This window comes from Echinops telfairi, unplaced genomic scaffold (genome assembly GCF_000313985.2).
Source record: "Echinops telfairi isolate 266 unplaced genomic scaffold, ASM31398v2 ScPeMD7_60;HRSCAF=208, whole genome shotgun sequence".
Lineage (NCBI taxonomy): Eukaryota > Metazoa > Chordata > Mammalia > Afrosoricida > Tenrecidae > Echinops > Echinops telfairi.
Genome location: NW_022103958.1, coordinates 34,046,808 through 34,060,570, shown reverse-complemented (window position 1 = coordinate 34,060,570; position 13,763 = coordinate 34,046,808). Strand labels below are relative to the sequence as shown.

Sequence of the window (13,763 nt, the reverse complement as noted above, 5' to 3'; positions counted from 1 at the left end):
GGATGTTTTCGTGATGCACATTTTCTTTGCATAAAACTCTCTCTTATACATGAGTTGCTGTGGATTTGTTTCTCCAAAGTACCCAGACTAATACAAATGGGAAGCAAAAATCGAGAGCTGCCCTGCATATCCAGTCCGGACCCTGGGGAGAGGAAGCCCTCTAGGTATGGAGAGGGTTGTAATTAGTCTGATGCTAATTACAGAAGTTTCTCTAGTTTATTAATTTCTGTGACAGCGTCTGAATGAAGACCGAGTCCCTTCATTAAGCCAACTCGGGTTCCAAAGCACATTTCCCGCATGGCCATTCTTGTTCCTCCTAAAAATCGCATCTTTTTTTATCTTTTATTAAAGGGCAGCAGTAAAGTAAAATTCAGTAACCAAAACACACTGCACCCTAGAGAAATTAAGACTCTGGCCTTGAATGCAAAAATTCAGGACATTTCAAAGAACCAAATGGCTTCACAAAGTAACTGAACCACAATGTTTTCCACATTGGGAAATAGAAACACAAATGCAAACATTTAGCTCAGTGGTAAAGGCCCCGGTTTCTGATATTACCTTATGTTCTCCCCCACAGGCCCCATGCTCCAGCCTAAACCCACAGTCTTCACTTCCCTGTCCCCACAACTCTGTTCCAGCAGCCGCAGCCACCTCAAAGTCCTCCTCTCTCTCAAAGGCACAGTGCAGAGCCACAGGGTCCTGGAAGCCTAACCCAACTCCCTATATTTTAAAGTCATCTCTCTCTTCCAAGTGAACCCATAGAGCAGGCTTCCTCAAACTATGGCCCGCGGGCCACATGTGGCCCACCGAGGACATTTATCCGGCCCGCCAGGTGTTTTTGCCCCATTTGTTTTTTTTCACTTCAAAATAAGATGTGTGCAGTGTGCACAGGAATTTGTTCAGATATATTTTTAAAACTATAGTCTGGCCCTCCAACGGGTCTGAGAGACAGTGAACTGGCCCCACTTAAAAAGTTTGAGGACCCCTGCCATAGAGCCTGGAACCTCTCTAAGGGGGTCATCTCAGTGTGCCTGATTATATCATCTGCTGGGGATGGCCGGATCTGCCACGTTCAATCATGAGCAACTTGAGGGCAAGGGATCCTTCCGAGTCCTACAGGGAGCCTATTGTAATGCCTGGCCCACAGGGGCCCACAGTAAACGCTTCCCTGAAAGGCAAAGAAAAGGTGACCCATCCATGAGTGGTCATTTCCTACCTCAGTTGCTCCCAATAAGCCGTGCAGCGATGAGGGCACGCTGTTCCATGGTCTGGAGTGCGGGGGGAGGGGGTCACGCGGTTCTCCTCGCCAGTCTTCAGGGGCCGCCACTCTCCTCCCTAGTTGACCGTAGTCTGCTCGGCCCCAGGTCAACACCTTGCCAGTCTCTAAAAGGCAAACATTATTCGAACAAAGGTTTCATTCCACAGCAGTGCTCTCAGGGGTAAGCAAAGAATTACAAAAGGAACCCGAGTATTCATTTTAGTACCAACTATTACCCGGGGCACACGATGTGGCCCTGATTCTGGAGCGGGTAATGCATTGGGCTGCTAGCTGCACGGGCAGCAATTCGAAACCACCAGCTAAGGCGAAAAATGAAGCTGTCTGATCCAGTAAATGGTGAGTTTCCGAAACCCACAGGGGCAGTTCTACTCTGCCCTACAGGGTCACTAGACCTTGGAATTTGTGCAATGGCAGGGAGGGATCCTGTGGCGCTGTGGGACAAACACTGGGCTGCTAACTGCTGGGTCAGAGGTCCAAGTCCAAGAGCTGCATGCAGGAGGGAAACCGAGGCTGTCTGTCCCCGTACAGAGTTAGTCTCAGTCTCTGTGCACAGGTTGCTCAGTCGGAATTGGCTCAGTGGCAGTAGGATTGGGTTTGCTATGTCCCCAGAAGTTTTCTTACCCTCCTCTTGTACACAACTGTCCAGAGGCTCAGAAGGGTTACATCTCTTGCCCACGATCAAACAAGAGATGAGTACCAACTCCGGGTTCTAACAGAGCGTTAGTTACCTGATTCTAAAGCCTATGCTCCTGTACTCCATACAGATGTAGCTATGGTTCTGCTGCCCCCAACGGATGTGAACACTTAACACGTTCGGCTGCTAACCAAAAGGCTGGAAGGTCAAGTCCACCAAGAGGCACCACAACATCAGCCACGGAAAACCCTATGGGGTGCCATTCTATTCAGTTGGGTCACGTGAATGAAGTCAACGGCATCTGTTTATGAACATGACGATACAAAAGTGTCCACTGTTTGATAGCCTTTCCCTCCATCTTCCTCCCTCCTGTGCTCCATCCAAATGTTTGTTCTCGGGTGTACCTCTGTCCCACCACCCCAGGGACCCCATTATTTGCCCTGATCTTCCCCGCAGTGCTGACTTGCCCTCGTGCCACCAGCCTGGAAGGCCTAGCTCCTTGTGCCATCAATGACCAGTAACATGTGGTGTCTGTCCCCTTTGTGTGACCGGAAGAACCTCTCAGAATGCACATCCTTCCCCCCAGGGACGACCTAACTGCCCCCCCCCACCCCCGGATGCATCTGTGCGTGGTAGAGGAAAGGAATGAACGAGGAAGAAGGAAGAAAAGACAAAATCGCTCAGAGCCTGAGCAACACACAATCCCCAGATGGGGCAAGCGAGAAGCTGGCCAGTGATAAAGAGAGGGGCTGGGGAGGATGAAATTTGGGAAAAGAAAAATGGCCTCTCTTCTCCCAGATAAGAGAAAATTCACCACACTCATTCAGTTGTACCAAGTGCCACATTTGTTATTTCAACAGGAATGCCAAATCCTATGAGGCATAGATTATTAACAGATTCTCTGCCATAAATATGCATAACCATGTGCGCTGTATAAATTCTTTATACATGTTTATTTTAACAAAGAAAAACTTTGCATAAGAGACAAAACACCGAGTAATGCATATTAAATTCTAGACAAATCTACTACATACTCTGTGCTTAGCATTAAAGCTTCATCTGGCCCCACGTTCAACATATGGTTTGTAGTGGCAGCTAATAAACAGCCTTAGACGTCTGCGAGAAATGTCAGCTGATTGCAGGAGTGCAAGGCTTTGTGGTTCTCGGGATCAACCGGCTTGTGGACAACTCAGATGCCAAGCAGTTCATAGGAGTCTGACTCCTGGGCGTCCTGAAGGAGGGAACAGGATGTAGTTCATCAAGTGCCTGGTATATTTTGATTTCTAGGAGCAGGTCCACTCAGATGGACTATTTCATACCTTTGTATCCTCTGCAACTTTGGCCACAGATAGAGCATTTACCTGGTAGTCTATGGCTCCACCTGGAAAGTCCAGCTCAAACACTGTCAGTTCTAGGACCTCTTACTGGGCAACTCAGCTCTTCCCAGAAGGGGAGCCCACCCTCCTGGGAGTCACTTCTATGACTGTGCTTATCAACTACTAGCACGGACACCGCAATCCAAGCATCAGAGTCCACCTCTTACTCATCTTTATGTCCCTAGGACATAGTACCAGGCGGGTTTGCCCAGTAAATGGAATATTGGACCTGAAAGTGAAAACCACATCAGCAGGAATCTACCATTGATCTTCTAAAGGTACGTTGCTAAACCACTGTTACTGTAAAGACTGGGCTGCTGGAGGGAGGACTTCGGGTATCACCTAGCCCATCTTTTTTTAAAAATCATTTTACTGGGGGCTCGTACAACTCTCATCACAATGCATACATACATACACTGTGTCAAGTACATTTGTACATTCGTTGCTATCATCATTCTCAAAACATTTGCTTTCTACTTGAGCCCTTGGTATCAGCTCATTTTTCCCTCCCTCCCCGCTCCCCCATGAACCCTTGACAATTTGTAAATTATTATTTAGTCATATCTTACACTGTCCAACGTCTCCCTTCACCCACGTTTCTGCTGTCCATATCCCAGGGAGGAGGTTATATGTATATCCTTGTAATCGGTTCCCCCTTTCCACCCCACCTTCCCAGTATCACCACTCTCACCACTGGTCCTGAAGGGATCATCTGTCCTGGATTCCCTGTGTTTCCAGTTCCTATCTGTACCAATGTACATCCTCTGGTCTAGCCAGACTTGTAAGGTAGAATTGGGATCACGATAGTGGGGGGTGTGGGGAGGAAGCATTAAAGAACTAGAGGAAAGTTGTATGTTTCATCATTGCTACACTGCACCCTGACTGACTTGTCTCCTCCCCGTGACCCTTCTGTAAGGGGATGTCCAGGTGCCTACATATGGGTCTTGAGTCCCCAATCTGCACTCCCCCTCATTCACAATGATTTGATTTTTTGTTCTTTGTTGCCTGATACCTGATCCCTTCAACACCTCATGATCACACAGGCTGATGTGCTTCTTCCATGTGGGGCTTTGTTGCTTCTGAGCTAGATGGCCACTTGTTCACCTTCAATTCTTTAAGACTCCAGATGCTATATCTTTTGATAGCTGCTAGTCCATCTAACACAGAAGGTCACAGGGACGCGGGACCTTGCCCATGAAGACACACCGGTTGGTAGCTGCCTCCTGTGATCAAGCACAATCCTATGGCTGAGGAGCCCCACACTGTGTTGAGGACGGGAGGAGGAGAGACGTGTCAAGTGATATCACATGAAGACTGCAGAGGTAGAAGAGACGAGGCTCTCACCCCTAGAACTGGGAAGGTGTTATTTAAAGATACTAAGGGTTACATGTTGGGCTGCTAACCACAAGGTCAGCAGTTTGAAACCACCATCCGTTCTGCGAGAGAAAGACAAAGCCTTCTACACTCATTAAGTGTTACAGTCGAGAAAGCCACAGGGGCAGTTCTACCCTGTCGTAAAGGGTCGCTATGAATCAGAAACCACTCGATGGCAGTCAGAAGCCATACAGTTTCATCAGTGTCAACATGTGCAGTGAACAGTGCAAAGATTACTGTTATAATTTAACAGGTGAGAAATGTATGGCTCAGAGAAGTGGCCTGACCAGAGCCGGGTGGCTAAGTCACATCCCCTTCTGTTATCCCATGGTTCTATTGGGCATGTGGTTCATGCCACCGGACCACAGCACCGGATAACCATGCACTTCCCTCACTTCTGCAGGGTTAGACCAAGACAAGTTCTTATGCCCACAAAGTATCCCAAATTGTCCCTCCACCAGAGCTTGTTAGGACTGGCCCAGGCTGCCTGCCTCGTGGGAGATCCCAGGAAGCCGACAGCTGAGAATGTAACTTCTTAAATGACCCTGCTGGGAAGAACTGGCAAGTTACTATCTCTAAGACTGCATAAAAAAATTATGCTATCACAGATCTCACAATGAAGCTTTTCTTTCACATCAAATAAAACATCTTAGAAGTTTCTCTGCTATTGATTATTGATGTCCATGACAGGCAAGACTGCCAAAATAAGGTGGCGCCATTATTTCATCTCCAATAGCAATTCAGCCATTCCACTTACATAGCGCTTTTCACCTTCAAAGCACTTCACAAAGATTAACTAATTAATCCTCATGCTCCCTGGGGAGGCCATAGATTGTCTGTTAGAGACAAGCCCAGGAAGCAGGCAGACTTGGACATCCGGCTTACAGCCTCCTGCCTAAGTTTGGTCGGTCGCATAGGTGTACTCTCTGAATCTGGCTGTCTCTCTCCAAACACCCTCTGCAGTATACAGTTCACCAGAAAACAGGAAGGACTTTTTATTTTTTTATTTTCTTTTCAACAGACATGTACTGACTACCTCTTATATGGCAGGCGAGTTCCTGGGCACTAACTCAGTCTGCATACCAATTAAATGAAGCACGGATTATTAAACTCGTTGCACAGATGAGGTTGCGGGACTTTAGAGAGATAAATGACTGAGTTGAGTTCAAACAAGCAGCAAGTAGTGGAATCAAGAGCTAAATGTGAGTCTTCTAACTCTGCATCCAGTATTATCACCAATGAGGAAGAGACCTGACTGATGAGAGAGTGGGGAGATCAAATTAAATGGATATGTTTTGTGCGATGTACCACACTGGCTTCTTTTCCAGGAGGCCATGGTGAACTCAGGAACTGTAAGTGCTGAAAGAAAAGCAATAAATACCTGAGTTATAATTTTAGGTCACCTGGAATCATGGACCCATTTTTCATTTTTAAGTTCATTAATGCACCCTCGAGACAAGTCTGCCTCGTGCTGAACACACCGTCAAATCCAAGCAGTTTCAGAATACAAATGTCACAGATGAATCTTTCCCTTAAACAATCATATAAAAAATGTGATGTGATAAAAAATAGATAGATTAATGTCATCCAAAAAGTATAGGTAAGTGCCTCCAGATAAATGATAAATGAAAGGCCTGACAAAACAGCTCAAAATAAAATCAGCAAGTAAAATACCACGTAATGGCAAGTCCGTGTAAGAATTAACTGAGATCATCTAGGGATCTAAGAAATATACCAGTCAAGAGGTCTCATGAAAAATAGACTATGACAGGAGCCAAATGAGCAGAGCTGACAAACACAACCTAGGATGTTTGAAGGGTACATTTCAAGACAAAGACTGTCCTGGCCGGCTTGACGTAACGTAAGGTAGCATTTAAAGAAAATGGAACATGGAGGGTCACCGAGGGCCGGGGAGAAGGAAGGAACCGTGACACGGAAATCAAAAGACACAAGTTGGGATGGGTGGGGAGTGAGAGGGGGTCACATGGGAAGGAGACTGGGAGACCAGGAGGATGAGTCCAGTAGAGCAAGCTGCAAATGCCAATCTTGGGGCCTGGAGCTCACCTGTTGGACCAACAGTCGCCAAACCTTTTTGCTTGCACTCCACTTACAGTAAAATACTGGTTAATACACCACTAATAGATGTATGTCCATTTATCTATTAACGCATGTACTTGTTTTATGCACATTTTTGTCAATTATATTTCTGTAATCTTAATAATACAGACTATGAAACATACTGGGGTGGGGGAAGGGCAGGGTGAGATAAATGCTTAGAGTAGTAAGCACAGGTTTCCTCCCATCTGGCACACTCATATTACAGACTATGATGAGTTTTGAACAGGGCTGGTGTGGTAGTTATATAATCTGTTGTCAATTTGAGGGGATTACGAGTGAAGGCATGGAGTCTAGCCTGTCAACCATTGTATAGCCAATGAGGTCTTTGTGCCGGCCTGGCCTTCCCCTGAGGATTCTGGGAATTCCTGTATTTCCTCCTGGAGACAAGAGACACTCTCTCTCTCTGCTCACTCCCTTGGAGATTCTTCTACTAACAAGGCTCACTCCCTAAGAGACATTTCTGAGGAGAAGCAAATGCAGCTATCCTAAGGCAGTGAGTTTCAGTGCTGAAGGAACCACTTGGAGACCCCTGCCAGCGCTGAGATGCTTACAAGGCCACTGGATCCACAAGACTTCCCACCCACTGGCTTGTGATCTTCCTGCACTCGGTGTCATTACATGTGTTTCCTGAGTCTGAAGGTAGGATTTTATAGATTGGTATCGGACATATGGGCTTGGACTTACGGACTTGATCTGGACTGAGCTGGGATGTTTTCTCAATATTCAATTGCTGTTATATGTAAACCTCTTTCTCATACAGTGGCTATAAATTTGTTTCTCCAGTCCACCCCGAGTAACACAAGGAAGGGGAGGCCTGATTAATGGAATGCTTTGGGATTTGGACAATAACAGTATTAATAGCTAACACTCTTGTTATTTCATTTAAGTGCTGCTTCCAAAGCTGTTGATTGTGGATCCAAGTAAAAGAGAAGCCTTCTTGTCAGGAATCCTTCCTCCATTTCTCATTCTGTTGCTTATTGATTTGAGTGCAAGGACTTTTTTGTTTTATTTCGAGGCAGAATCCAGACTCAAGGCTGTACATTCTGATCCAAGTCCTGCTCGCTTCGAGCCAGCAAGGTTGTGTCATTTGCGTACTGCAGGTTCTTAATAAGCCTCCCTCCGATCCCGATACCACATCCCTCTCCATCAAGTCCACTGCCCACATTATTTGCTCAGCATTCAGATCGAATAGGAATGGTGAATGGATAAAAGCCTGACTCCACCTTCCTGATTGTAAGGCATTCCCTATCCCTTTGTTCTGTTCAAAGGGCTGCCCCTGGGCTTATGTACAAGTCCCTCCTGAGCACGCGTTCTCAAACTGTCATTCTTCATAACGTTGTTCATAATTTTCCATGGTCAACACCATGAGTCAAAAACAGGTAAACATCTTTCTAGTGTTCTCTGCTTGTAGGCAAGATCCAGCTGACATTAGCAGTGACCACCCTCACCCCATGTCCTCTTCCGAATCTGGCTTGAATTTCTGGCAGCTCCTTGTCAGTGTGCTGCTGTCACCACTCTTTAATTCTCTTCAGCAAGATTATACTTGTGGGTGGCATTACGGACACCTAATGGGCAATCATTTCCACAGTCTGTTGGTTTACTCTTCTTTGGAATGGGCACAGATGTAGATCTCTGCCCGTTGTCTTCCGAATTTCTTGGCACAGACGGCGAGTGCTTCCAGCACTGCGTCTGTTTGCTGAGAGGTTTCCGCTGGTGTTCCATCAATTCCTGGAGTCTTGTTTTCCGCCACCACCTTCAGCGAAACCCGGACTTCTTCAGTACCGTGGGTTCTTGATCACATGCTACCTCCTGAAATGACTGAAGAGTGATCAGTGTTTATTTTTGCTACGCTGACTGTATTGTTTCCATTGTCTTTTGATGCTTACTGCATTGTATCACATCTTACCCCTAGAATCCTTCAATATGAGAACTCAGGCTTGAATTTTTCCTCCAGTTCTTTCGGTGAGAGAAATACCAAGAGGGTCCTTTCCCTTTTGGCTTCTCCTGCCCAGTCTTTGTCCAGTTCATTAACATAGCTTTGTCTTCTTGAGCCACCCTTTAAAATCTGTTCAGTTCTTTATACTCCATTTCTTCCATTTGCGTTAGCTACTGTGCATTCAAGAATAAAGTTCTGAATCTTTTCTCACCCCATGTTGGTCATTTCCCTCCTATCTTTTTAATGATCTTTTGCTTTCTTCAGGAGCCCTGGTGACATAGCAGGTTAGGCTTTGGCCTATTAACTACAGTCAGAAGTTCAACTCCACCAGACTCTCCATGGAAGAAAGATCAAACTTTCTGCTCCTGTAAAGATGGGCAGCCTGAGAAACCCACAGAGGCGACTTTACTTCTGTCCTGCAAGGTTGCTATCATCAGAACGGACTCAATGCCAGTGGGTTTGGGTTTTTGGTTTGCTTTCTTCACGTATGATGTCCTTGATGTCCTTCTGCAGCTAAAGACGAGTCTTCAGTCATTCATGTGCAATGCAACACAGCTGTTCTTGGGGTGATCTCGAGACTAAGGCAGATGTACTCAGGATGGCACTCCGGCTCGCGTGGACTTGTCTTTATTTTCCTCAGCTTCGCCTTGCAGATGAGCAGTTGTGGTCTGTTCCAGAGTCTGCCGCTGGCTTTTTTCTGGCTGGTCATATTGAGCTTCTCTATCTTTACCTTCCACGGGTGTATTTTCCTATGTACCCCATCTGGCAGGGTCCACTGTGTAGAGTCATATTTACGTTGCTAACAAGGTATTTCCAATGAGTGGGTTACTAGTCATGCCAAATTCTATCACGTGATCTCCCAAGTTGTTTCTATCAACAAGGCCCTGTTTTACAACCACTGATCCTTCTTGTTTCCAACTTGGGCATCCCAATCAGCAGTAATGATTAGTGCACTCTGATTGCACATTTGAGCCATTTCAGGTGACAGAAGTTGGTCAAAATCTTCAATTTTTTCACCTTTGGCCTTAGTGGCTGGTACGTAAATTTGAATAGAAGCAGTTCTATTACCTGGTCTTCGTTGTGGATACAACCCTTTGAACAGCACTGTACTTCAGGGAGAGATATTCTTCTGGACAACGCCTTGCCAATGTGTCACTCTCGGCAGAGCAGACCATATGATTGACTGATTAAAAATGGCCAACACTCACGTATTTCAGCTCATTAATGCCTGATACGCCAGTCTTTAAATGTTCTGGAATACGTTTGACAACTTACAGATTTCCTAGATTTATACTTTGTATATTCCATGTTCCGATTAATGGATGTTTGCAGCTAATGCCTCAGTTTTGCTTCGTGCTACATAACAGCAAATGCAGGTCCTCAGAGCATTACTCAAACCATGCTACAAGGTGACTCCACGAAGAGGCTCCTCCTCTCAGCCAGATTCGAGCGTCTTCCAGCCTGAGGGACTCATCGTCCTGGCACTCGGTGAGACAGTGTCCCCCTTCTCTTCAAACTGCACTCACTGGTCCACTGTTGAAGGAGTAGATCACCAGATGCTCCTTCCTGCTCGTAGTTTGGAAGGCCACGGAAACCTGTCTACCGTGAATGACCCTGTCTGATATCTGCTCGTACCTGACAAGATGGTTTACAGCGAGAGGAAAGCCTCCAGAGCACAACACACTGAGAGTGGTCGTGTCTAACTTCACGACTGATAAGAACAGACACTAAACTTGGCCCTGGGCAAGAGTTCTGCTTATCCCTCCCAAACTCCCAGCAACAATAGGCACTGTCATCTCCCTCATTTTTCAGCGACAGAGAACACGGCAGTTTCCCAACATCACAAAGCTGGTAAATGAAAGTGGAAGGAAGCCAGTACAGCAGCACGTCCTAAGGTGGGTGGTCTCAACCAGCTGGAAGATGGCACCGGCCCCGACAAGGTTTCATCTTGCCATACATACACTGCCATGATTCAGAGCCCACCTAACGGCAGCTAACAACAAGACGATGGGGGCCTATGCCAGGAGGATTGTCTCAAGAAACAAATCCAGTGACACTTATCAATGTATTTAAAAAAAAAAGCGTTATATCAAGAAGTAATTATATATCCCCGCCCAGTTCAACTTCAGCCCCTAAGTCAGAAACCAGTCCCTAAGTCCATCTCCAGACCCAGGCAGCCACACACAATGATGCAGAATGCAGGAAGATCACAGGCTGCCGAGTTGTGTGGCTCCAAGGTCAGTGGGCACATGCAGGGCACCAGCAACTCTCAAGGTCAGTGGCAGAATCCCAGCAAGCAGGAAGGGGAAGGGGTAGAGAGAGGGAGGTCCCCTGTTCCTCCAGTTATAAGAAAGCCACACCCACAAAGACGCATCATCAGGCTGTGACCTCATGGACAAGTTGGATTCTACCCCTACATTTTCACACATTTTCAAGTTGACAAAAATAATCTCACTACCCCAAGGCCTACACTAGTGTGGGTATTATCCGGAAGTGAAAGAAGTACCCGGTATGCAGAGCTTGGCATCGCAGCAGATGCGGAAGCAAGAGCGCATCTCTGAGGTCTCTGCAGTTCACGGCGAGGCAGAAGGTGGTGGTGCCACGAGAGGAACTAGCAAGGGGCAGAGGTAGCCCATCAGCAGCCTCTCAATGGAGTCAGGAAATGTCCTTTTCATTGCCAAATTATTTAATAATCCTGGGTCTTCTGAAAACACTTCGTGAAACTGTTAAACATATTCAAAGTAGAAAGCAGTAAGGAGAAAAAGCAGTAGGTGTGAAGTCCCGGGCAGGGGAGTCCTGAGAGCAGAGAGATTCGGAAGAGCGCGTGAATGATCAGTGTGGAAGGGACGACGTCCGCGGCCATTCACTGAAGGGCTACCTGTGAGGGTGGTCAAGGTGGGTGCTGTCGCCACAGCTCCAGGCTCAGTGAAAAGGCAAGCTCCTGAGGAGGAGGGGCAGCTATTTCTACCCTGACATGTCTACTCTGCTTCAGGTAAGCGGGGTCCTGAAGGTCATAGGAAGACCCACTATCGTGAGTGAGTGAAGACATCCTACCGATGTAAACTTTAATCATGGAATTTTTAAATCGTCAGGGTCAATAAGAATAGTGTATAATCTCATTTTATTGGTACCTTGGGAATAGTTTCATCTGCCCATCATCCTGAAACAAAGCATCCATGCTGATCTCAAAGACCTCTCATATATGGTTAATAATTTAAAAAAAGGCTGAGACTTGGCTGTAGAGTCTGACATGCTTTTATAAACACTCCCACATTTAGAAAAGTCAATTATGGACCGTGTCACATAATAAAAGGTTTGGAATGTTTTAAAACTTAGTACAGGAACGGCAATTTCCAAACACAAGCTGCCCAACTAAAAAGGGCAAAAGGAGGAGCCTGCACCGCGAGAGAAGGAAGGAGACGGGAGAATGTATTTCACTTGTTGCTGCTCCTGCTGTCGCTGAGCGCCACTGAATCTCCTCCACCTCCAAACGACCACCGTGAGGAAGGAGAGCTGCCCGCTCCGGCTCTTGTCTGGGCTCCTTACGGAAGCCGGTCACCAGATCGCTCTCCCACGGGCCCCTGGGTGCCTTCAGCCACCAGCCTGCCTTTCATGGCCTCTCAGGGCTCCTTACAGGGCTGGGGCTTCCCAGACAAAGGCCAAGAGGAGTCGGCCTGACTTCTCCCTGCCAGTAAGAAAGGAAGAGGGAGCACTGGGGCACAGAGAAGGAAATGAAGGTTGCGTCGAATTGCCACCATCGACAACTGCCTCCTTGACTGAGAGCAGAAGAGCTGGATGGTGCCCGGCTACGGAGGGTCACATAGGAAACAGCAACTCAACAGATGGCATAGGAACCTCAGCCGGAAGTGAGTGTATGCTCATGAGGACCGCGAAAAGGAGGGTGACAATGATCACACAACTTGGCAACTATCAGCAACGTCATTGGAATGCACGTGCAGACTTGAATTGGTGTCTGTTTTTTTGTGTGCATTCTCCACAACTGCAAGAAACTAATGTAAAAAAAAACGGTTGGGGCCTGTCATTAAATGATGTAATAAATATATGCACATATATGTGCATATATTTATAGGTTTAGTATTAAGGTCGCAGATGGACATAGGGCCTTTACTCAAGTACTCCCTCATTGCAAAAACACTTTGTTCTATTAAACTGGCATTCCATGATGCTCACCTTACCCACAAGATCGCTGAAGACAAACCGAGTGCATAAGCAAATGTGGTGAAGAAAGCTGATGGTGCCTGGCTATCAAAAGATATAGCGTCTGGGGGACCTAAAGGCTTGAAGGTATACAAGCAGCCATCTAGCTGAGAAGCAACAAAGCCCACATGGAAGAAGCACACCAGCCTGTGTGACCACAAGGTGTCAAAGGGATCAGGTATGAGGCACCAAAGAACAAAAAATTGTATCATTGAGAATGAGGGAGGAGTGCAGAGTGGAGACCCAAAGCACATCTGTAGACAACTGGACACCCCCTTACAGAAGGATCACAGGGAGGAGACGAGCCAGTCAGGGTGTAGTGTAGCACCGATGATACAGCTTTCTTCTAGTTCTTTAATGCGCCCTCCTCCCCCCACTATCATGACCCCAATTCTACCTTACAAATCCGGCTACACTAAAGCATGTACATTGGTACGGATAGGAACTGGAAACACAGGGAATCCAGGACAGGTGAACCCCTCAGGACCAGGGGTGAGAGTGGCGATACCAGGAAGGTGGAGGGAAGGTGGGGTACAAAGGGGGAACCGATTATAAGGATCTACATATAACCCCCTCCCTGGGGGACGGACAACAGAAAAGTGGTGAAGGGAGACCGTCGGACAGGGCAAGATATGACAAAATAATAATTTCTAAATTATCAAGGGCTCATGAGGGAGGAGGGTGCGGGGAGGGAGGGGAAAAATGAGGACCTAATGCCGGGGGCTTACGTGGAGAGAAAATGTTTTGAGAATGATGAGGGCAATGAATGTACAAATGCGCTTTACACAATCGATGTATGTATGGATTGTGATAAGAGTTGTATGAGCC

General features: G+C 46.7%; 1 protein-coding gene across 3 annotated transcripts in view; it reads right to left on the bottom strand.

Moving 5' to 3' along the window:
• Nucleotides 1–13,763, bottom strand: part of SERGEF (secretion regulating guanine nucleotide exchange factor) — a 250,436-nt gene that overhangs the window by 185,602 nt on the left and 51,071 nt on the right. For all 3 annotated transcript variants that reach the window (XM_004711623.3, XM_045291045.1, XM_045291046.1), the window contains one exon: nucleotides 1,217–1,383. In XM_004711623.3, the coding sequence (XP_004711680.2) occupies nucleotides 1,217–1,383 (167 nt within the window). The remainder of the gene's footprint in view (nucleotides 1–1,216; nucleotides 1,384–13,763) is intronic.